Genomic DNA, 24,915 nt, shown 5'->3' with positions numbered 1-24,915 from the left:
TCTGTCAAATTATATTATATTAGTTGATTGGATTTAGAGGGGTATGTGAATAGCTGGTTAGTAGCATGCGGGGTACTTTCACATGAGTTTAACTAGTACAATATCCTGAACGTAATTGTGCCAAGATAACTCTTCACCGACGACGAATGATGGTTGGACTCCGATGACGGCATTTGGAGTCGCAATGTTAAGAAGGTGGTAAGAGGCTCCCGATGAATGCCGTTTAATACCTGTCTATAAACTGCCAGGTCCACTAGTTATAGTTGTATTCGGTCCTGGATCTCGGCAGTACAGTTAATGAGATGTTTGCTGTCTCGTCTGGAGATGGATCAGCCTACAACAAGTTCCTGCAGTGGTGGTTGCTGCGGTAGCAGCCCAGCAGTTATTACTTGCTGAGCATTTTGTATGTTTCTTAACCGAAAACATAGTAGTCTTATGGCAGAGATGTTACCGGGAAGACATCCAAAGGCATCATGTGGCTGTTCTGATGGCCGTATTCTGGCAGGCTTAAAGTGAAAGCAGCAGATCATTCAGGTCGAAAGTATAAAGTACTGGAGAAAGAGAGTCAATGCCAGTTCTGGAATGATTGCTTCACACAACTCTTATGGATTTAGGAAGGGGTATAAAATATGTAAGAAGCTAAGAAATTTCAATTTCAATTTCATAAAATAACGTACAATAAGAATTATGTACACGAAGATTTGAGTATGAATAGATAAACTAAAATTTACGTAAGGAATGAATCGGTCAACTCAAGAGTCTAACTTGGTAAACAATTTGAACCTAAGTTAATGAATGGTGGCGCAAAATTACTTATCCAATTTTATTTTTGAATTACTTTTTTCCTAATTATCCAAGGAAATAATTTTGAGTGATGAAAATCTTTATTGTAACCTTTACGCTCTCCATTCTTGAATTCTGCATGTTTGATGTACGACGGCATTTGCAAAATTTATAAATTTTCCGATAGGGTGATTAATTTGCGCCATCTAGAGTTTCATTGAAGCTATAAGGGTCGTGATCTCGGTCGTGTAAAGGGGATTAGGAAAAGGAAGGGTTACTTATATTTATGTAAATCTGAAAATCGGTGAATAGTTTTATACTAAACCCTTTCCTGAAAATACTGAAAATGATATACTGGATATAAATTTCTTGAGGACTTATTAATGGGGAACGCAAAATATGGGAGCTCTATATAAGATTACATTCGGCGGCATAAAACTAAACAAAAATTCACTTGCAGGACAAAATGAAATGGAAGAGAGATTGCTCTACCTCAATCACGGTTGTGTGCGTTTTATTAGTATGGTTTACTCCCTCCTGCCATGAAAAAGATGTCGGAAGCTCTTGGTGATTGTAAATTGCTAGCGACAACATACATACAATATGTATAATATATATCGCAAATAACCGACCGGCACATTAAACAAATTGGCCTCATCACCGAACCTTGAGTAGTTGACTAAAATGAATTGAGGCTAGTTAGTGTGACGCCTAAAGTGGCTAGCTACAATGCCACACACACATTTTGATTAAGTTCCAGTTGCAGTTGCAGCGTTGCAGCAACAATTGCAATTTGCGGCCAAAGTCATCTGTTTGTTGGACAATGAACATTTTTCACCGCTGCTTGCATGACAATGCAAAGACGGCATAAGTCCATGGCACCACGAACAACTGCCACTACTGAGCAGTAGGAGGAAAGGCGGAAAGAACAAGAAACGGATGATGAGTGAAGGCTTAAATGCGCTTGGAAAAATGTAGCTAGAATTTCAACTTACAAAAAACAAAGCGATGAAACATTTTAAAACAAATGCAGTGAAACATCGATATAACGAACCTTAATAATACGAAAAATTGAAAACAAAAAATGTAAAACTTGAAAAACCCCTTGTCCCCTAGAAATTGTCCATAGATATAATGAAAAAAATTTAGGCATGAAAATCTTCGATATACATTGACAGTTAGAGTCCCATTATAAAAAAACTCTACAAAGCCAAGTTTAGTGTGTTGAATGCCCACTGCGAGTTTTGTTTTTAATTGCTCTTAAAATGGGTATAGTGAAGCCCAAGTCGAAAGGCGAAAGGCCCTTTGATAAAGGCGAAAATGCAAGCCAGGCCGCTGAAATTGTGAATGGTGTTTATGGTGCCGATACTTTAACAGCTAATTTCGTGAATTTTGGTTTCATCGATTCCGTTCAGGCATTTTTGATGTTAGGAAATTTAGATAATGTCGATAAAATCACAGAAATAATCGAAGTTGACCGGCATGTTAGTAGTCGTAGTATCCGATGAATTGGTCAACCGTGGATCAGCGGTTCCCCCACAAGGGCCAGAGCCAATAATCGGAATCAGTTCTGCAGGAATCTTGAATTAGATCAGCGATTATGTATGCAATTTACATAAAGAGCGATGGTCCGGTCTAGAACGCTGCAGAACTGCAAAGTGTTTTGTGACAAGTCCGAACAGAAAACTGTCAAACTTTCTACTAAAACTTGGAAGGAAAGATGTTCGGTATTATTACAGGACAGAGCTCATAGGGTCAGCATATGACCACCATTGGAATCATTGAGGACCCAATGTGCATGGTTTGCGGATAGTACTGATCACTTTCTCTGTGAGTGTCCTGCCTTTGCTAGATTAAGGCTACGAATCTTGGGTTCCGATGTCGTGTGAATGAGTAATATTCGTTCTCTAAAACTGGAGGATATTTACAGATTTGCCAAATAATCTGAAAAATTCTCACAGGACTAAATACTTTTACCTCTGCTTCTATTTTTTCCTATATCTTTCCCTGATACTTTTCTCCTTTCCAGAGCTCTAAATACAATGGGATTTTTAGCCTGAGTGTTTTAGGAGCCACCACATCTCTTGGTGCTCCTTGGCTCGACCTATTCAAATTTCATTTCATTTCAGTCGTAGCATCGCCCAGGTGCTAAAGATCGGCCATAAAACAGTTTTAAACCATTTGCGCAAACATTTTACGCTAAAATAATGGATTTCGATTAATGGATAAACTTCCGATTGAAAGTGCCAAAAAAGAACAAAGTTAATTTTCTTTAATGATTACCAAGCTATTGCCCGTAAAAAGTTCACTCCGCAAGACTAAAAAATTACTTCTGTTTTGCCATTTTGCTTCTGGACACATATTACAGTATTTTTCGTACTTCTTCTCCTTCATTGACGCGATAAAAGCTTAAGCGATTTTGGCTGTATTTAACAAAGGGAGAGTCCTTCTCCACTTGAACTTTCCAAAGCACAGGAGCCTTCCTCTTCCGCTGCCACCACCGGTTGGTATCGCATTTTTTATACTATTGGCCATAATTATATGCCATCTCAACACAATTCTGATCTGCTTTACCATCCTGAAGACGATGATCTAAAAAACTCATGACATAGGTACGCTAGAGACACCGACGATGCACAACGCAGTGGACGTCCACTGCGTCCAAATGAGGCGATAACACCAGAAAACATCAAAAAATCTCCAAAATCAATCTAAATGATCGAAAAGTGAAGTTGCGTGAGTTAGATGACATCGTTAAGATATCAAAACAAAGCAATGGCTTTATATTGATGAGCAATTGACTTTGAGAAAGCTCTGTTCAAAGTGGGAGTCGCGTTTGCTCTTCTTCTTCTTAATTGGCGCCATAACCGCTTACGCGATTTTGGCCGAGTTTAACAAAGCGCGCCAGTCGTTTCTTTCTCGTGCTAACCGGCGCCAATTGGACACACCAAGTGAAGCCAAGTCCTTCTCCACCTGATCTTTCCAACGCAGAGGAGGCCTTCCTCTTCCTCTACTACCACCAGCTGGTACCGCATCGAATACTTTCAAAGCCGGAGCGTTTGTATCCATTCGGACGACATGACCCAGCCAACGTAGCCGCTGGATCTTTATTCGCTGCGCTATGTCTATGTCGTCGTAAAGCTCATACAACTCATCGTTCCATCGTCTGCGATATTCGCCGTTGCCAACTGTTGACCAAAAACAAGAACGTGTAGATGATTCAAAACAACGGCAAAACTTCGAATTGTTCCCACATCCACCGTATTCGCCAGATTTGGCTTCCAGCTACTGGTTGTTCGCAGACCTAAAAAATTGCTCGCTGGTAAGAAATTTCATTCGAATTAAGAGGTTATCGCTGAAACTCAAGCCTACTTTGGGCAAAAGGTAAATTGTTCTACAAAAGTGGCATTGAAATATTAGAGCGACACTGGAATGATTGCGTTGTTCTTAATGGAAATTACGTTGATGAATAAATCTAATTTTTTACAAAAAAAAAGTGTTTCCTTTGTTAGGTCCGGGACTTTTCAGCTCATGTGTTACATATGTATGGTAGCATCAGGAAGATGTTGAAAGTCTTATTTAAAGTGGTGGGAGACTAATTAAATGCGAAGCTAGGCTATGCTGAAATTTGCCCAAAACAATAGTCCGAGCTATACCTCACGCTCAACAACGACTTGGGCAGTAAAATTGGGGAGGTTAAGCGCTCGCGGATCTTAGTTCGGTTGGAAATCTCTCGCGCTAACTTATTTTGGGATTGATAAAGCATTTTCTAATAAACTGGTATTCCATGTATATGTAGAACATTGAGACACTCAACTATTTAGATTTCTATTGGAAATCGGCATAGCATCATCAGATTCTGTTTTAATCACTTTTGACTGGATTGATCCTTAACGAGTGGTATTTTAAAATATTACAGCGCCATCTTTAATTTTTATTTACTAATACGCGGTCGCTTGGGCAGACGGGAAGTCAGTCATGTTTAAATCGTTATAAATACAATATTTTCTTAAATGTCATTTCTTTATTTGAGCTTCTTCCTTTTACATTTCTAGCAAAGCCTTTTCTGTAGCATTTACACAGTGGTTACTAAAATACTTTGTTAATGTAAACATGAAACTGACACTTACCTAAATTGGCATAAACATTATCCGACTTGCATTTCATAGAGCCACCTGCTTCACTGGCAGTTATGCTGCTTGCCTTGCGGCCAATCGGTGCGTCCGTCACCGTCATCGGTACGGCATTCAACCCAATGATTGCCTGCTTCCGGCGTAGCTCTGCACTCTTTGGTGGCGGCGGACGTGCCGGTTTGTTTAGCTCGTGTGAACGTTGCGTATCTATGTTGCGGAGAGGTGGTGCCGGTGGCTTGGCTGTCACCACGGCCACTGTTTGGGCTGCCACCGCATCACTGGTCTTCGTTATGTCTTTGACTACTTCTACTGCTGTCGGATTAATGTCGATCGGATGAATAATCACCAGGCGTGGCTTACCCACCACACCGGCTTCCTCGCCAGTACAAATCTCCGAGTAGATGCTGTCCTTCTTGTGCAGATTGTCCGTCGTTTTGCTGGCACCCATGCGCAAGAATTTCTTGATCGAAAATTTCGTTTTGGTCTTTTGTGGCGGTGTTTGGTGTTGCTGCTGCGGCTGCTGTTGTTGTTGTGCCGTCAACTTCTTGTCACTTGTCGCCGGCAATGTTGGCAGATTCACCGTCGTATTGGTTTGTGTCACATCAGCTAGACACTCTTCGGACAAAGATAGGCTCTTATGATTCTTCGGCAAGGGCTCAGGGGTGAGCGTTTGCTTGAGACTCAACGATGATGTGGCCGATTGTAGTTGCATGTTCTTCAGCGCATTGCTGCGTTGCGTTGCGAATGTGTTAAGGCTACGGAACTTGGGATTGACTGTAGCGCGTTCACGTTTGTCCTTCTCACGTATCACTGGCGATGAGGCGTTTTTGGCGTTTTTCGTATTATTGCTGTTGGTATTATTTGTTGTTGTTGGTATTGCTTTGCGGTTATAAATGCTGGATGTGTTCGTTACTGCAGCGTTGGTGGCAGGGGTTGCGGAAGTTTTGGCGGCAATTGCTGTTGTCGTTAGTTCACTGGTTGACTGACAAGTTGCTATGTTCAATTTGTCAGCTTCCGCTCGATCGTTTGACTTCTTCACATCAACGTTGTGATCATTAATAAATTTTGATTCTGCTTGCGCTTGGACTATTGTCGGCGCTGATTGTTGTTCCGCGCTTGCGACTTTTTGGGAAATCGTTTCTTCCACTGCAACATTGGTTGATGATGCGCTAGTCTGATCGAATTCTAGCGCGGCATTGTAGTCGCGTTCTGGCGTTGGTGGTGCGCTTGTTTTCTGTTCAGGCGGCGGATTTGGCGCTCGGCCTTTCTTTAGTTTGGCATCATCTTTCATAGCGTCTAGCGTCACTACGCTCAAGTTTAGATTTTCGTTGGATTTTGACATCACCAAATGTAACTGATTGATCACTTGTTGTTCCGCATTTGTCGGTGTGCGCTTGCTGACAAATGTTTTCAGCGGCGTACAGGTTGGTGACACCACTGGTTTTGCTGGTAGATCTGGTTTCTTCAGTAAAATGGGAGGGTGCTGCTTTTGTAAACCATGTAGAAATGAGGGGCGCGCATCAATGAGCTTCGTAGGTGGTGGTGATTTAGGCAATGCAGGCAGCTGTGACTGCTGCGGCGCGGTATTTGCCTCTTTTTTTTCCAAGCTTCCATCTGGATCCGCGCTGCCGTCTGGCTCACCATGCAATTCTCTGCTTTTCTCCAAAATGAAAGCGGTTTTTGCAGCCGCTGTTGTTTTTGTTTTCGCATTATTGCCCGGAAGAGTTTTATTTGCTGTGCTTGTTTGATTGGCCACTTGTATGTCCTCGTAGTCCGAGTTGTTGGTACTTACACTCAGTTTTTTCTCAACATGCACGCGTTCCTTTTCGGCGCCGCAGTTCTTGTATTCATTGCCAATGCTGATGCCGATGCCAGAGTCCGATTCACTACGTATCATATTGTATGAAGTCTCCTCGTCGCTGCTGCCATCAAAACTGCTGCCCGTCGAATCAAGCGCATCATCCGAGCTGCACTTGGTCACAATAAGCCCATCAGACGTTATTTTGCTGGTCATAAAGTTGCCTTCATGCAGATTGTACGAGGCAGCGCGTGTCTTCGATGACAACAGCATGTCGGTGATGTATTGGGAGCTGGAGAAAATGGAAGTGTCGTTCGTGTTGGATGCATTCTTATTGCACTTTTTCTCTACTGTTGCTGTTGGGACTGTAGATCCGACAATGGCAGGCTTATCTTTTGCATCGCATTTGCCGTCTGGCAGATTCTCGTAGCTTATTTGTGTTTCGACAACATCGTAGTATGCTGAGATGCCATTTTCGTTGTCCGAACAATTGCTGTCGCTATCCGAGTATTTATGGAAAACATTTATTTTGGGTTTAGCATGATCCTTTGTAATTGGTGGATTGCGTGCGATCGGCTTCTTAAGCTCAGGAAATGGCTTGTTCTCCACGGCATCGCTCAAGCTGCTAATCTCGAATTTAATCTTTGACGATGTGTTTGTGGTTGCGGCTGTGCTTACTCCGCTGTTTGTGTTATTGGTTGCGCTTGTGTTGCTGTTAGTGATAGTGGCATTGCTCACCTCCTTTTCGCTAGCCAATTTCTTGCATTCGCTCTGTTTCTTTTCGAGCGTTTCAGATATTTCGTCCAGTAATGACTTTTCCATAGCCCGTTCAATGGGCGGACTATTCTTGCCATCACTATCGCCCGCCGCCAAGGCTTCTTGCTTGGCTTGCGCGCTCAATAAACTGCTAGCGCTGGAAACTATGTGGGACGTTACTGTTTTGGTCGTAGTTGTTGCAGCTGTTGTTGTTATCTTTGTTGCGGTCGTTGACGCTATTGTAGCCGATGTTGTAGCTGTCGTTGCTTTCTTTATAGATTTAACAACAGTTGCACACTGTTTGACCACCGTTTGTTCACTCGGTTCATTAGTTCTCGTCTCAAATTTAGCCTTCGCAGTTGTGGAGGTAATCGAAGACGCCGCCTTTGGGCTATCAGTAGACGCTGTGACTCCAAATGGCATAACATTTATCTTGAGCGTTTGTTTTTTGCCCTCTTTGTCGACTTGCGGGGCACCAAGTTTTAGCGCGGCAAACGAACGCTTAATGTTCTCCTGTGGATCGCCAAGCAAATTGCCATTGTTCATATTGAAATCGGTATTGGCACGTGTGATGCGATTCAACTCGAGCGTCTCCTCGTCGTCGGTGCTAGTGGCGGCATTGTCGTCGCGCTCATTGCCGATATTCATGAAATCATGATCATCATCGTCATCAGAATCATTGTCCGACCATTCGCCGCCGACGCCAATAACTTCAGAGATATTCTTCGGAAAGGAGACCTTATGCGTTTTGCCTTTACTGCTTTTAGATTTTAGCGAGGCAAAAGACTTCTTCATGATGCTTCTTACGGGTGATTTATTTTTGTTTGGGTAATCAGTCTTTTTGCTATCCAAATCAGTTTTAGATAATAAATTCGAGGTGAATTTTGATCTATCCATGGCGCTAGAGTATTTAGATGTGTATGTCGAATTGCCGGGCTTGTGTTCATCTTTGGACTTGAAACAATTTGAACAGAGATCCTTTTTCCACGCATTTTGCGTGAAGTGTGGACATATCGAAGAGGACATTTTGTTGTTGAGAATATCGCAGTTTGTTCGTTTATGGACGTATGAACGTATTGCGTGAGAAGGCGGTGTTTAAGACAGTATAAACTCTGTGGCCATAGTCTGAAATGAGCAGAAAGCAAATGTTTCAATCAGTGATAGAAGTAAGAATTTTTTATATTTTAAGATACAATTATTTATAAGATAATATTAGAATTGTTCTGTGTTTTCTTTTATATTAAACTAAATGCATGTGAATTTATCAAATATTTAGTTTTATTGAATTTGAATAACTAGGAATTATCCGCTGTGTTGAAGGGCGTGGACGAGTTTCTAGACTTCTTTATCTGCTCCCAGTTAAGATGAAAAAGTTGCTGAAAACAGCGGCTTAAGTAAGCTGGAGTGAATACCAATTGAACACTCTATTGAACGCTTTTGAAAAGTCAGTGCATTGTTAGCATGTTTCAAACTGTTTTAAGACAAAATTTGCGAATAAACTTAAATTCATAACAGTAGATCTACCCTTAACAAAGTCGTGCTGATAAGGCGATATGAGATCTGAAATTTGGAAGAGAATCAAATTACGAACCAGTTTTTCAAAGAGTTTAGGTATACTAGATATTTTGCAGATCGGACGATAATTCTGGACATCCGACTTGCTACCAGACTTATTTATCGGTATTATAAACAATTTTTTCGAATTATGTAAAAATTCATCAGAATCCAGCGATTTATTAAAGATAATTGTTAACGATTAGGCTAATGATGTAGCACAGTTTTTTTTTATAAATTTCTACTCTATACCATTCCGCACGGGTTCTGTTGTGTATGGTAAAGTCTACTTGTATATTACTTTTAAAAGAAATAAGACGTGAGTCACTTGAAGCTGTGCAACAAAAGTGGCAAGAAATAGATAAGGATAGAGGAAGGTGATAATAAGCAAACATGTATGAAATCTAAAACTGATATTCAATAGCACTGTTTGTTTTTAATTACAAAAGAGCTTTAAGTTTGAATTTTGCCGGTTACGCTTCCATTGAATATTTAAAAAAATTTCGGGTGTGCAGTTTTGTAGCCCAATTAATTTTGGTAAAAAGTGTAAGTTTTAAGCGGCTATGAAATTGCGTTAATTTTTTTAAATTTTTTTTCGGTGACGGCTATTGGAGTTCATTTTTCATATGAGAAGTGCGTTTTATAAAAACTGTAGTTTGTTCTTTTTAATTTTTTTCTTTTTGGGGAAACACACAGCCTTCCAAAGTCATACTTTCATCAGTATGCAAATATGTATGTGCATGAATTTTTGCTCCAGATATCACCAAATACTTTAATTTCGTTTTTAATTGCGTTATAAATTATAATACACATTTCTTGTAATTAATAATTTTACTACGTTTTTTTCTGGTCACTCATATACATTTTATTTTTCTCTTCACAGAACAGCTGTTCCGTAACGCCCTTACACATTTTCTTCCTCAAAATTTTAATTTTATGTGGAATATCTTCTTCTTGTGGAATATGTCAGAAAGAAAATTATTAAAAAGTCAAGCGATTTTTTATCCCCTTAAAACTTGCATCCATGTCCAAAACGAAAAATTTCTAAAAATTCAGATTAAAAAGTTCAAAATTTATATGAAAATTTGTTGAATTTTTATTGTCTTTTATATAAGATTTGAAAGTGTGATTTATAATTTGATTTTGGTTAAAGAATGAGCAATATTAAAAAAAATAGAAACAAAAAATTTTACCCGAATAACAGCAATAAATATTAAAAAAAATCACCATGCACTCAGCTTATGCTCGCTATGTATATTTCAATATTCCGGCATAACTGTAACTAACTCTGACCAAGCTTGCGATGGCTACTAATTAAGAAAACATTAAATTCAATGTTCCATTTACTTATTTACTACCGATATTACTAAAAATCCCAACTAATGAACAACAATATCCCTTTTGTTTTAATGATTTTTTTTTTGTTTTTTTCAAGATGCATACAGTTACGGTTATACAATAAACCACTTACCACTGCTTCATCTTCGAGGCAATAACTTTCGCTTACAGCTAACAAAAGTTAGTCTTACGGTTGCATTGTAAATTATTGTTTGTTTTTTTTGCGCTTAAGCTAAAAACAAAAGTTTTCGATAGAAAAATAAAATACAATATAGGTATTTTTAAACACAAAGAAGCGGTTATAGACAAACTTACAATAATTAAAAATTAGGAAAATAATGACACATGAAGGCATGATGAAAAATAAAATAAAAAATTTACTTTTCTAGACATAATACAAAATTTTTTGTGAAGTTTGCCAAGCATTCAGTATAATGAACTTTGTTGTTGCTGGTTGTAAACAAAAGTTTTGAATGTTACATGCAAAGACCTCATTAAAGGCTTTAATGGTGCTGATTGAATAAGAAACGAAGAAAACAGTAAAACAATACAGCAAAATTAATAATATTTGTCTACATTCTCTTAATAAAGTATTGGGAGTGTGATTATCTTAAGTATATTCGGTGGAGTGAAAGTTATTTTTTAAAATTTATTATTATTAGGAAATTCGCACAAAAAAAATTAATAAGTATATGCTTTATAGCTGGCTGATAGTTCATCAATGCCATGAAAATTGTGAGAGGATGAGCAGATATTCCAATATCGATCCACCCAACGGTGAACTTTATCTGAAAAAATAGGTAAAGTAAATTTAACGACAGTCAATTTAGACTAGTTACGAGTTTTGGAAAATCGCTGAAGACCGTTATCGAAGACGATGGATGGCGCAAAGGCTTAGTTCCGAAAAGTAACACCATCAATGCCTTTACCGATGGATCTCAAATGGAAGAGCGGAATTAAGCATCAAAAATTCATTCAAACACCCTATCTATTGTTCTGTGTTTCAAGCTGAGATATTTGCTGTAAAGTAAGTAGCAAAGCTTGTATGTACAGACGTAACAATTAACTGCGCAAGAAACTTCTACGTGGACAGCCAAGCGGCTATAAAAGCCATAAAATTATGCCGTCCATTATTCAAAAATATCCATGAATGTAAGGAATCAATTAAAAAGTTCGCTCGTAACCGCAGGCTTGGTGTATATTGGGCTCCGGGGCATAAAGGCATAGAGGAAAATGAGACAGTGGATGGAATAGCTAAACAAGACACGAGACTTCCAGAGGATCAAATAAGTCAGATACTTAAACCCCTGCGCACAATTCAAAAATAACTGGAGGAACACTTGCTAAGAAAAGCGTAAGGGAGGTGGCTTAGTGTAGTCAATTGCAAAGTTGCCAGGACCATGTGTAAATACGCATATGGTGTCAGGTATATTAAGTCGGTTATATCGTTCGACAGAAGGAACTGTAGAACTTTAGTTGGTGTACTAACAGCGCACTGCCTAGTTGGAGCGAATGCTTACAACCTAAATCTAACTCTTAACGATGATTGCAGGAAATCCAATAAGCCGGGTATAAGAGAAGTCCTGGAGCATCTTCTACAGATAGGCACTGGGTACTCTTAGTGTTGAAAGACTAGAATCTATCCCTGAACTGGAGCTTGAGCGACTCCTGAAACTCGCGAGCAGCACGCGCATTTTGAGTCTAATCTGGTATCGCTAAGGGCGAAAATGGTCTCTGCGTGGCTTCGGCCAGCCAGTATAACCTAACCTAACCTAAATTTAACAATGATAAGTGGGGTGATTGACACCCCATCGTTATTTGAGAAAATTAATTTCAATATTCCTCAGCAAAGATTACGAAATTATGATATTTTCTGGTTAGGGATGGTTAGAAATAATTAAGCTTCCAGCGCTCCGGTTTCTAGAGTTTTGTGAGAGTTGAATAGGCTTTCAAATTAGATTTTTCAGCATAGATTTTTCTTACACAAAGTACTACTTCAAAATGTGAAGTGAAATGAATTGTTTAACTAAATTCCAAGTATTCTCCAATATTCTTTCTCTGTGAACTGTAAGAAATGTCATTAAAATGACGGTGGTCTAGATCTAAAAAATTTAGGGTATTTTTAGGATTTTTTTTACAATAAAAAAATGAAAAACGATATTTACATTTTTTAGGCTTTTTATTTAACTTCTTTCACATACTCGTACAAATGTGAAAAACGCGCGTACCGCTCTCTACCTAGTTAATGGGTTGTAGACGCCACAATAATGGGACTTACCGCATGAAAATTTCGCAGTATATTTTTAAGATACTATACTTTCGAAATATCGAAAAAACAAAAAATCGATTTTGGTCGAATTTCTAGACCACCGGGTCTCCTTAATTTATTTGTGATTGAATTGTTTAACATTGACATTCTATTAAAAAACAAAAACAAATAAATAAATGAAAAAAGGTCACTCAACAGAGGTGAAGGTATTTATTCTATTATTCCCAATCATTGGCAGTTGTGCTAGTTTGCTGATAGTTTAAAAACTGTTTTATACATTCCTCCTAAAGCATAAGGAATTACGTATGTATGTAAAATGGTTGAGTACGGTCGGCAGTTTACCTCACTGGCTATAATTGACTGCATTTGGTTTTTCTTTTGGATCAGAATATAGATTTTTTTTTTATTTCATTCCTCATATGTGATAAATACTACTACAGAAACCCAACTGGGGACGCTGATACCCAACAAAGATCATCGAATATGATATTCTCATTTGAATTTGTGTTTAAATGAAAGCAAACAATTGAGATAATTGAAACTCTACCTTTTAGTTGGAATTACCATAATAGAAGATATGCTGAAAATATGAAAAAAGTAGTACTCTTAAACAATTATTTTGAAGCCATTTATTGTTTTTCTATAAATCAGTCAAAGGAAAATTTCAATACTAAATATCTGCAAAGGGTTAAATGATTTAAGTTTTGTAGCGATTGTCTAAATAAATCTGGCTATTACGTAAATAACGGTTCGTTATTGGCGTCGTTACATTTTTAAGTGCAAAATTGAAATGGCAGTGCTTTCAGTTTTTTTAAGATTATAAATACAAGGGATATTAATAAAATTTTGCATTGCTTTAGAAGAAAGTAATTTTGTTGAATGTCATCCATTTATTTCTTCTGTTTGACCGTAGTGGGTCGAACGAAACACTGCACCGCAGAACCCCGAAAGCAGATGGAAGATCTTACACAGAAATACAAAATATGCTTTCATGCTCCGTAAAATGAGTCATTTTATCTTACATGGACTTCTTGTTGAGAAATGCCAATATAGAAATGAAACATAGTAGAGAAAAAGTTTTACTCGTCCTAAAGTACATACTGGCAACAAAGATTATATTCAGTTTTGTTTCAGATCATTCCAAAGAATCGGTCCCCGTTGCCGAATGGGTTGGTGCGTGACTGCTATTCAGAAGTAGCCGGATTCGAGCATGAAATTTGGGAATTCGGCATTAAACACACACCAAATGATAGAAACTTAGTTTTGTTATAGCGGCCGCTTCTCAGCAAGCAATTGCACAACACTGAGCGTTTTTTGTCATGAAAAAGGTCCTTATAAAAGACCAACTGCCATTTGAAGGCGGCTTAAAACTGTAGGCCCTTCCACTTGTGGATAAACACTAAATTCGGGCAAATGGGAGAAGGAGTGCGGACAAACACTCGATAAAGAGTGTAAGCGCCATTTATATACTATATGTACATATATGTATAATACGGCACGATGGGGGTGTAAAGGTTGCATTTTTTTGTTTGTTTTTGACTATTAGCATTGTATTTTTAGACTTTATTTCTAATTGGATAGGATTAAATGCGTGGAGTTATTGGTAGAACATAAATAGTTTTAAGCCCGCCAATGAACTATACAGATTCCAATAAAGTTTTCCGAACAGTTAAGCACGCTTGTATGTTTTTAGCTTAAGCCTATTTTAATTAACTTCTTTTTTTATTATAATATTGTAAGTTTTTTTTTTACTTTTATTAACAATTTTTTCTCATGCGAAGGAAATCACCATAATACCCTAAAAAATCGTCAAAGATTTTCATTTAACAAAGTATGTTAACTTTTGTGTAGAAATCTAATAAATTCTCATTAATTAGTATCAGCGAACACGCTTTAAAAGGCAAGAACTCTTAAGACACTACTAATCCGGAAATACAAATGACTATTCCACACGAAATTGGCCAACTAGATTTTTTGCCTACCAAATACGTCTATCAAACCATCGCCGCTAATAGAGTGCGCGAACTCACCCACGTCGGCCGGCATGCAGCAAACGAATGTCCATAAATAGAGAAAGATTTGCACGTAAGTACATACATGCGAGTTAAAGCTAAAAGCCAACTCTCCAAAAAAAAAACAAAAGCAAAAACACAAGCACGAAACCAGAACAGTTAACAATGCCATTTAAATTCATTAATCATGAATGTTGAATGCTGAATCTGGAATGTGAATATGAAATTGGCAAAGCGGTGGATGAGGTACAAACATATGCACATACAGTTTATAACACCACAAGATTTTTCCAAATTGAATACATCAACAATAGTTTGGTTTTTGCATGAGCTTCTATTGTGAAATGTGAAAGGAGCGCAAAAGACAGGGAGATAGAGGGATAGTGAGAGATAGAGAAAAAAAAGAAAGGTGTGAAAGAATAAGTAATGAAACTAAATAATGCCAACAGCCGGAAAAGGCGGCTAGGCGGGTGGAAACTTTGCGCATTCACACCTCAATGATTTGGAAAGTTTACGTTTCAGCGGAATAGTGAAAAAAAATGAAAAAAAAACTGGAGAGAAGCAGCGAAAAAAATACACAAGTATGGGTATTTTAACTTGCATTCGTAATGCATGAAACACTTGCAACAATATCATTTGCTGCTTCATTATCTATTATGAGGTGGTAAGAAAAGCAAAACACAAAAACAAAAAAAACAAAAAAATAAACAAAAAGTGCTAAAAAGAAACGGATTTTAAAGTTACCAACTGGCAAGTGCGCATTTTTGATTTTCCTGCTGCAGTCGCATTTGAGCAGACTTCAGCTCATCGAATAGCCATAAGTATTCGGTTGCCCACTTGATTATTTATTTGTTATGGGTTACTTTTTTATTTATATTTACATGCATACATATGTGTATATCTATTTTTAAGAAATTGAAAAAATCACAATTTTATCTGTCGAAAATCTTCTTGCACATTGGTTTGCTATTTGTAGCGCTCATGTAACCATGGCCAGCGGCTTGAATGCGGCTGGAGGTACAAGCTTGCTGCTCTAGCCCAAATTAGTGGCAACTAGTTGAACGAATATATGTACAAACTTCTTTCATGCATACATACGTACATACATATACATAACTGCTGAAATGCCGTCAAACTGGCTTAGATGGGTTCTTGGGATCGGATTTGGGTCAGTGATGTAAATACATATGTCTGTATGTGGCAAGCATTTAACCAATATTTAAATTTTTGTTATTTTTCGTTTTCTTTCGTTGTTTTGTGGCTTTCTTGCAATTGCGAGAAGTTTTTAAAAATTTAAGATTTTCAGGCAGCTACCGCAAGTCCTACGATTTGCTACATACTTAAGTATATTGGAATATTTTTAATGAGAGGAATACATTGTGAAAATGGAAACTGCTACAATCATATCTTTTACGTCATATCTAACGAATTAGCGACACATTTTTGCCTTTTTGTTAAGAAATCTCCGGAAAGGTTTTGCAAATCGCGATGGTTTCAAGTCGTGCCATTTGTAGAACAAGCCCGTTGACTTGAATTTATTTTGTAGATATTGCTAACATCTTCTTGTCTTATCACACAGCAAATTGACTAAGGGAACAACATTCAAGGGACGCAAAGTAATTATTAATTTTAATTTGAATAAATTTTGTATTAAATAAAAAAAACGGTTTTGAGTGATAAAAGTCTTTTTGTGTATCTTAATGAGAATTTGTTGTCATAAAATATGATTAATTAATTAATTCATTCGCTCCATCTTTGTATCTTCATTGACTTCTTTTTTTTTCTTTGCTAATGCCAACTTGATTGATTCGCCCGGAAAAGACGTTGACACAGAATGAGTGTAAATCTGCACAAAGCCGCATTTGAAGAACAAACTTTTTGCTTATACGGGGGTGTGGCTGCCATTAAAAAACGAGATTGGCGTTGTAAACATTTATTTTGATTTTGTACTTATTTAATTATCATCTTAATTAACACCCCCTCTTCTATCTTAACGACACTCAATGCAAATATTTTACTGTTCGAAAGACTGCTGGAAGTCTTCTTCTGCCAGCTACTTCAGTATGTGTGTCGTTTTCTCTTTCACTGCTTCCACAGAATCAATCTTTTTAATGCAGATTTTTTCTTATAAACAGATACGACAAATAAGTCAAGCACATTGTTGTTGTATTCGACTAGAAATCTTTTCACCGACAATTCGGAATAGACTGGATTTGTCTTTACACATTTCTTACTACTGCTATAACCTTGAAAACAATCGCTCTGGTAATCTTTGCTAATGTGCATTTCTTTTGTTTTTATGGCTACACTGTTAAAGGGTGATCAGATTGGAGGTATTTTTTCCAATAGGGGTTTTTTGACAGATCACGCGTGACTACTGTCAAACTAAATATGTACATAATTTTTTTCAGTATTCATTGACATTTCAGCATGGAAAGACTTACGCCTCAACAACTTTTACAAATCGTGCAGTTCTATTGCGAAAGTCGACGCTCTGTGAAAATAATCATCGCGCGCTCAGGCCAACAATTTTAGCTTAATGGCTACGTCAATAAGAAGAATTGCCATATTTGTGCTGAAGTGCAACTCGAAGCCATTTGCCATTAGATCCATTGGAAACAACTATTTGGTTTTTGGGGCCGCCTATGGGCTAGAGGAATCATAATTCCTCAAAGACGAGGCTGATGCCAATGTAACATGAACGCTATCGCGACATGATAAACGATTTTTTGATGCTGAAAATGGAAGGCCGTAGTCTCCACAACATTTGGCGCAACTTGCCATACAGCCCGTGAAACAATGTTTTTACTGCGTCGGCGGTTTGGCCACCAAGATCTTGTGATATCACACCTTTGGACTTTTATTTGTGGATTATGTAAAACCTAAATAGTTAGTGGATAAACCAGTTTCAATTGAGACATTTGCCAACATTGCTAATGTTATTCACGAGATACCGACTGAAGTCCTACAGCGAGTCATTAAAATTTCGTGTTTACGGATGGCCGAATCACGGCGCAGTTGAGGCTAACATTTGAAAGGGATTATCTTTAAATAAATAAATGTCATAAATGGTTCTACACAAAAATAATAAAGATTGTCCAATCAATTTGAGTTTTCGTTATGTTTTTTCTTTCAATTTAAAATCCGGTACCTCCAAATTGATCACCCTTTACATTGCTTAACAGCAGGTCTGTAGTTGCATGCATGATTCCGGTTGCCTGATTTGTAGATAGGCTGAGTCAAGCAGAGTTTTCACAAATCAGTAAAAATGCCATTGTTTAAATATTTCTGGAATAACAGGCCCACGGAAGAAAAGCTCCCGCTGTCCGTTTTAGCATTTAACCAATACTTTAAAATTGTATTTAACAGCTCGATAGCAATTCAAGATATTTTGTGTGTATTGTATTGACTTGTATTAAAATTTTGTCACTTGTCACTTACCACAAGTATTCGATTTAAACAGACTGGTTTGCCCTAAAGGATTCTGATTTTTACAGTTTTGCTTAGTTTTAAATTTGATGTTTTAAAATATAAAAACCAATTAATGCAAAGTTAATTGTTAATCTGAATTGCATGCAGAGAAAAACTTTTTATTGGCTAGCCGCCTGAATGGTCACTTCGCACTGCATGCAGCAAAAGAAAAGAATAATAATAAAATGCACTTTCACATTCATTTTCAAAGCCAATTACTAAAAAATTGAAACTAAATAATCAAACTTTACCGTAACATAAATATGTATGTATATCTAAAATATCTAAATTCAAATGGGCGCACTAAAACCTAGCCAAAACTCTCACCACCAGCAGCAGCAGTTGGCAAAATCAACAGACTGCACCTCAAATTGTTATATTGCTGCTGCTGCTCATGAGTTTGGCAAAAAAAAACCGAACGAAAAAAAATACAACGCGAATAAAAAACCGGAAAACTGGCTCACTTCCACGAAATAATATCTATAATTCATATCTCCAAATTGGCGGGTAAATGCAGACATTAAATTGGCAAAAGACCGTACCAACGGCGGCAACAACAACAACAATATCAACAGCATCAGTTGTGGTGAAACTGTTGCAGCGCTGAATTTTGCTTGCGGATGCCGCAATAGCAAGGACAGTTGGTAACTTCCGTCTGTTGGCGTTGTGTAGAAGGCGAGTTTCTATTTTATTTTTGTTCATTTTTCTTTTGTGAAAAATGTGTCAAACATGTTTGCTGGGAAATGCTGTCACAACTTTATGTTTCCCCTCAAGATTGTTGCTACAGATAGTGGGTTCGTGTGTATTGTTGTTGGCATCGAATAATACATGTTTATTGTGGCAATAAATTCATAAATCAGATCTTTGCTGTGAGATTTCCCTTAATAATTGTTTGAAAATGCATGAAAATATGCTTCGGTTGACAATTGGCTAATAAATTTATTTGAATTTTATGCATGTGTTAATGTCAACCGCTGAGTCACAATGAATTAAATTAAAAATATACAAAATTGCAATTCCCACAAACTTTGGCTTTCAACACGCCAACTAGTAACTTCATCCCTCAATTCTCGAAGATGGGTTCACTTAAGTAATTTTGGGATACATCGACCCGTGTGTATATATCGACCCGACTGTATGTACTGGTATGTTACTGAAATATTAGTACTTCATTCTTGAACGTTTCAGGCTTGAGTTCCAATCCTTCAAATGTTATGGCATGCACTACGTAACTTCTGCTTCCCGGATCCTCCACCCACCTTTGAATCAAAATGCTTATTGATAAACTTGAAAGCCTTATAAAGAAGGAGAATAATCTTGTCTTAACGTTTCATTTTCGGTTTGATCGTTGGTTTGTAGACTGTTCCGTACTCCTTGGAAAATTGTTCTTTACTATACTGAGTGTCCGGTGTTTATTTCAATAACTAGTACAAAGGGGATAAGTGCGTAGTTATTTTTTTAAATAATTTCCTCTAAATGTCGAAACAAATATACTCAAATACCCTGACACAAATAAATACTAATTATATTAGGTTAAAAAAATTGCGAGTTGAGGCTACTAATACCCTAACATGCATATCTCATATATCTCAAGGAAATCAAACAAGAGTGTATCTTTTAATAAATATAATTATTTTCAATAAAAAAAATAAATAAAAATTTGCAAAATGGTTAATGGCCTACTCAGACACGATTAATGAATAGATACTATTTATTGCCAGCTAATCGATTAGTTTACATGCAAATTTCTTTACATAGTGTGTACTATGTACTTTAGAATTCTAAGTTAAGTGAGTAAGCAGCGCATAAGTCATACTTTGAGTGCATTCTGTGAAAAATTCCCGTGCGACAGTGACTTCAAATGCATTTGTATTAGATTAATTCTATAAAGTACATCTGTTTGTGTGCCAGCGATATATGTATTTATATCATTATAAAGACGAATAATTAGTCATACCTCATGCATAAGTGCGAATACGCCCATGGAACTTTACTATGATTGCAACACATAGAAATAAGAAGATCACAAATATTTATGGCAATAATTTTTAAACAAAGTGAAATGAATGAATAAATGCAAATGGAAATTAATTGATTTGCAAAGTTTACTTTTAGTTTTATTACTCAGGGGTAATGGAACGAACATTTTACTACCAATAAATGTGGCATTATATAGCTGCATGAGAGATTTTAGATATATAAAATATGAGGGTGTAAAATTTTATACAAAAATTAAATACGATTTACACGTCTAAATACAGCTTTATTAAATAATTCATTACCACTCACCATAGAGTGGCTGCGAAATTGGAAATGCATTACCAACTAAGTGCTTTGTGGGGAATTTTTGTTGCCACTACCACTAAATGAATAAATAGTGATAGTAAAATGCTCAGTGCACTTAAAATTTACTGCACTGTGTCTAACTATTGCTGAAAACAGTGAACGACGTGAACGCAGTCCCGTGTCAGCTGTTACGATCAAACTAATGAGAACCCCATGTAAATGAAAAATTCGGTCTTTCCGTATCGTAGTATCGTAGATTTTATTTCACGATATTTAAAAATTCCCTATGCCTCTAAGCAACATTGCACAAGTGCGATCTAAAGTCCCGTTATTCTTAGTTTTAGGATATTTATGTATGTATATTATGCGGCCGCCGTAGGCGAATGGGTTGGTGCGTGATTACCATTCGGAATTCACAGAGAAATCGTTGGTTCGAATCTCGGTGAAAGCAAAATTAATAAAAAAAAAACATTTTTCTAATAGCGGTGGCCTGTCGGCAGGCAATGGCAAACCTCCGAGTGTATTTCTGCCATGAACAAGCTCCTCGTAAAAATATCTGCCGTTCGGAGTCGGCTTGAAACTGTAGGTCCTTCCATTTGTGGAACAACATCAAGACGCACACCACAAATAGGAGGAGGAGCTCGGCCAAACACCTAACAGAAGTGTACGCGCCAATTATTTATTTTTATTTTTTATTTTATATTATGTATCTACACAGAAGCTGCTAAGCCGAATCACAGCTATCATCGGCAATTATACTGAATCACACAGTGCGTAAAGCAAAATGAATGACCTTGTTTAGGAGTTTAATGCATACTTAAAAAAAATACCTAGCCAAGCATCACCTAATTTGGGCATTAAAGAGTTTAACCCAATATATGACGGACATTTACTTGCTTTAAGTAGAGTAAAAAACGGATTAGAATGTCTGCACAATGACGAGAAACCGTTCCATTCACACCATCGTCGTATGCATCTAGCTCCTGGTGATTCCTCCTTTTCTTCTTTTTATCTAATTTCTTTTGTCACGACATTCTGATGTACAAAACCTTTAACGAAATGATAGCCAATGAAATTGTCTCGATATTGGCAAGCTGCAAAATATTGTGGCCATGTTTCGATAAGACTGCAATGGCAAAAGGGGAAAATTATGTAAACGGATATTATTGGGTTTGAAATGGGTTTGCGCGTTATGATAATTGTATGGGATTTGACAAGAATTTTGGCTGGTGCTTGCGCTTAAGCGGTGGAAACGTAATATTAAGTAGCGAACTGCTTTTTCCAGCTCCAACTCTCGCCTATTCATATTAGCTCACCCGCAAAAAGGTTTTTGTTTCCTATCCGGCTGATATTTAACCAATGTTGGAAATTATCACCTGCTTGAAATGTACGCAAAGCAATCTTTTCTGGCAACTTCCAGATTAATGACAATCAAAAACTTTCTGCACGTGTGTGGATTTCTCCACATAGAACTATCCCACTAATTGTGTAGGCAAATGTGCAGTGTTTACATGGAAACCAGCAGTACCACACTAACACCGATAATGATGCCAACCTGGAAGACCAAAGGATTAGCTTCTTTGACTACAAATGTTTCTTGGACTGGTGAGGTATTTCAGCACTAAAGTTATCTCCTGACGAGCAAAGATCATACTTTATAGGTTGCGGCACCGCAAAGTGTTGGAGTCAAAGATTCTGCAGCAGATTTGTGAGCGAATAAACATCCAAGAATTCGATACGGTACACACAGATGAAGAGGAGAGAGACTTAACTTCACTTGACAGAGAAGAAATGGCTGGTGCGCTTTGTTGAATTCGCCCAATTCATCAGTAACTTCGGCTGTTACTGATTCAACCAATATGAAGAAGAGGAAGAATAATAATGAAATAGTGCCGTTTTAAAGTGGCGCCAATGACTCAAACGAAAGTTAAGCATAAAATATAATGTTTTTCGTAATTATTCTGAAATTTGTACGTATTTTCCTTCTTCAAGAGATATTACATTACATATATCTCTTATATTTACTTACCTACACAAGCATACACTGCACGAATGGAGTAATCCAGGTTGTTACTCAAGTGCACTGATTTATTGCCACTTTAAGTATGTATGTATGTATATGTACATATGTATGTATATCAACCATAAATTTCATTCATTTATTAATGAATGCAGTCCATTCAAATAACCAAGATATCAATAAAGATTGTTGCATATACATATAAATCGCGGCCAAAAGTAAAGCATTCCTCTGGAAATACTTATACTCGTGTGTAAGTAGCTTGAACTCAGAAATAAAATACCAAAGTATAAACAGTGAAAAAATGTAATTAATGCAATTTATAAGAAAAAGCACATTCAAGCACTCAATAACATAAAATCTCAGCGTATGTATTTATGCATGTATTTAGGTTTGTTTAAAATTAAAAATACATTTTGTGCATTCGGCTGACCCCAACGACAGGCTGTCTGATTTTTATCGTACGCTGCTTTATATTCGTTATTTTTCCAGCATTTTTAATTTCTAAATATAAACGAACTCAATTTAATACACTTACATTTGAATTACGACAAAAATAAAAACAATGGCCAAACGCATACATATAAATAAATGCATCTGGATTATTTAAATATCTTTGGCAGAATTTAGTATAACCCAACATACAATATTTGTGTGGACTGATCCTACAGTTTGTACGCCACGAAAATAGTTTCATTTGTTCATTTAGTAATTCTAGAAATACTACTGTGGGCAAAAAGTAAGGTGAATTTGGTTGTAAAATGAAAAATCTTTATTTATTCTTGTAAATCAATTTCATCCCCTTCATAATAATCCCCTCTCGATGAAATACACTTATGCCAACGATTTTTCCATTCCCCGAAACATGCCAAATAGTCCATTTCCGGTATAGCCATCAGCACCTTCTTCGATTTAGCTTTTATCTCCTCAATCGACTCGAAACGCGTTCCCCGGAGTGGTCTCTTGAGTTTTGGGAATAGCCAGAAGTCACACGGAGCCAAATCAGGCGAATGCGGTGGTTGCGGAACGATATGCGTGGAGTTTTTGGTGAAATGGTCACGAAGAACGAGTGCAATGTGAGACGGTGCATTATCGTGATGCAAAAACCAAGAGTTGTTGGTCCATAATTCTGGTCTTTTTAGACGAATTGCTTCACGTAAACGACGCATAACGCTCAAATAATATTCCTTATTAACAGTTTGGCCAGGTGGATGGAATTTATAGTGCACCACACCACGAAAATCGAAAAAACTGTCATCATGACCTTTATTTCTGAACGACTTTCACGTGCTCTTTCGGTCTGGCCTCGCCTTTAGCACGATATTCGCTTGATTGGTCGGTTGTTTCAGGGTCGTAAGCATAAATCCAAGTCTCATCTCCCGTAATGATGCAATTGAGCTTGTCCTGATAGTCTGAAAGCATTGTTTCACACACATCAACGCGACGACTTTTTTCCAAGAAATTGAGAGTTTTCGGTACCAAACGAGATTTGACTTTTCGTAGGCCCAAATGGTATTTCAAAATGGTTTTCACAGATCCTTCTGATATTCCGATCATATCAGTAAGGTCTTTAACAGTCAGCCGACGATTTTTGAGCACTAACTCCTTCACTTTATTGACGTGTTGGTCATCTGTTGACGTCGATGGTCGTCCGGAGCGCTCCAAGTCATCAACACGTTCTCTCTTTGAAGTCTTTGTGCCACTTATAAACATTTTTCTGCGACATGGTCGAATCACCAAATGCCTTTTGCAACATGCTAAACGTTTCCGCAGCCGAAATTTCATTCCGCAAACAAAATTTGATGGCACTTCTCTGCTCAATCAAATCAGACATTGTAAAAATCGAAAAATGCACTCTTGGTCGTTTGGTAAACACAAGCGTAAATATATTACTGATAATGACATTCACATGAAAGTTAGCCCAGATCTTATTAACAGTGCTGCCAACTCATGAAAAAAATAACTAGAGCGAAATTTTAATTCCGCGAAATTTGACAAATAAATTCACCTTACTTTTTGCCCACAGTAGTACAAGGTTTCTTAAAGATACATAAAGCTAACATCACTATATGCTCTGGTGCCTAGATTGGATACTTCCTCTAAGCTAAAAGGTAAGTATGTATCAGTGAATGCCATCTCACGATTCCAGATAGGGTAAATGTATAACTGTGTGATTCTGTGTTGTTGAAAAGCTTGTGGCAGCTGTGTAGCCAAATCACCCAGGCAAACATTTTTATAAGACGATATTACATACGGCTTCAGCATTCGATACGCGCAATACGAGTAAATACATTTTAGAACTAAGTCCAACTGTGTGTCAACTACAGTTGGCAATACTAATATTGGGTGACGGCCAAACGAGGTAGAAAGTGCTAGCTAAGGGAAAGGACAATCAGTTCTTGACATGGGGAAAAGATCTATCATCCTTGAGTTGTAGATTGGCAGCGGTAGGTCACGGCTGAGTTGATAGTTTAGAGATCTTTTATGGAGTGTAG

General features: G+C 37.4%; 1 protein-coding gene across 1 annotated transcript in view; it reads right to left on the bottom strand.

The window, feature by feature from the left end:
• LOC129253509 (platelet binding protein GspB) overlaps positions 1–24,915 on the bottom strand; it is a 102,220-nt gene that overhangs the window by 22,151 nt on the left and 55,154 nt on the right. The window contains exon 3 of the mRNA XM_054891919.1: positions 4,914–8,595. Within this exon, the coding sequence (XP_054747894.1) occupies positions 4,914–8,496 (3,583 nt within the window). The 5' untranslated portion in view covers positions 8,497–8,595. The remainder of the gene's footprint in view (positions 1–4,913; positions 8,596–24,915) is intronic.

The sequence above is a fragment of the Anastrepha obliqua genome, chromosome 1, assembly GCF_027943255.1.
Source record: "Anastrepha obliqua isolate idAnaObli1 chromosome 1, idAnaObli1_1.0, whole genome shotgun sequence".
Lineage (NCBI taxonomy): Eukaryota > Metazoa > Arthropoda > Insecta > Diptera > Tephritidae > Anastrepha > Anastrepha obliqua.
This window is presented reverse-complemented; position numbering and strand designations above follow the sequence as displayed.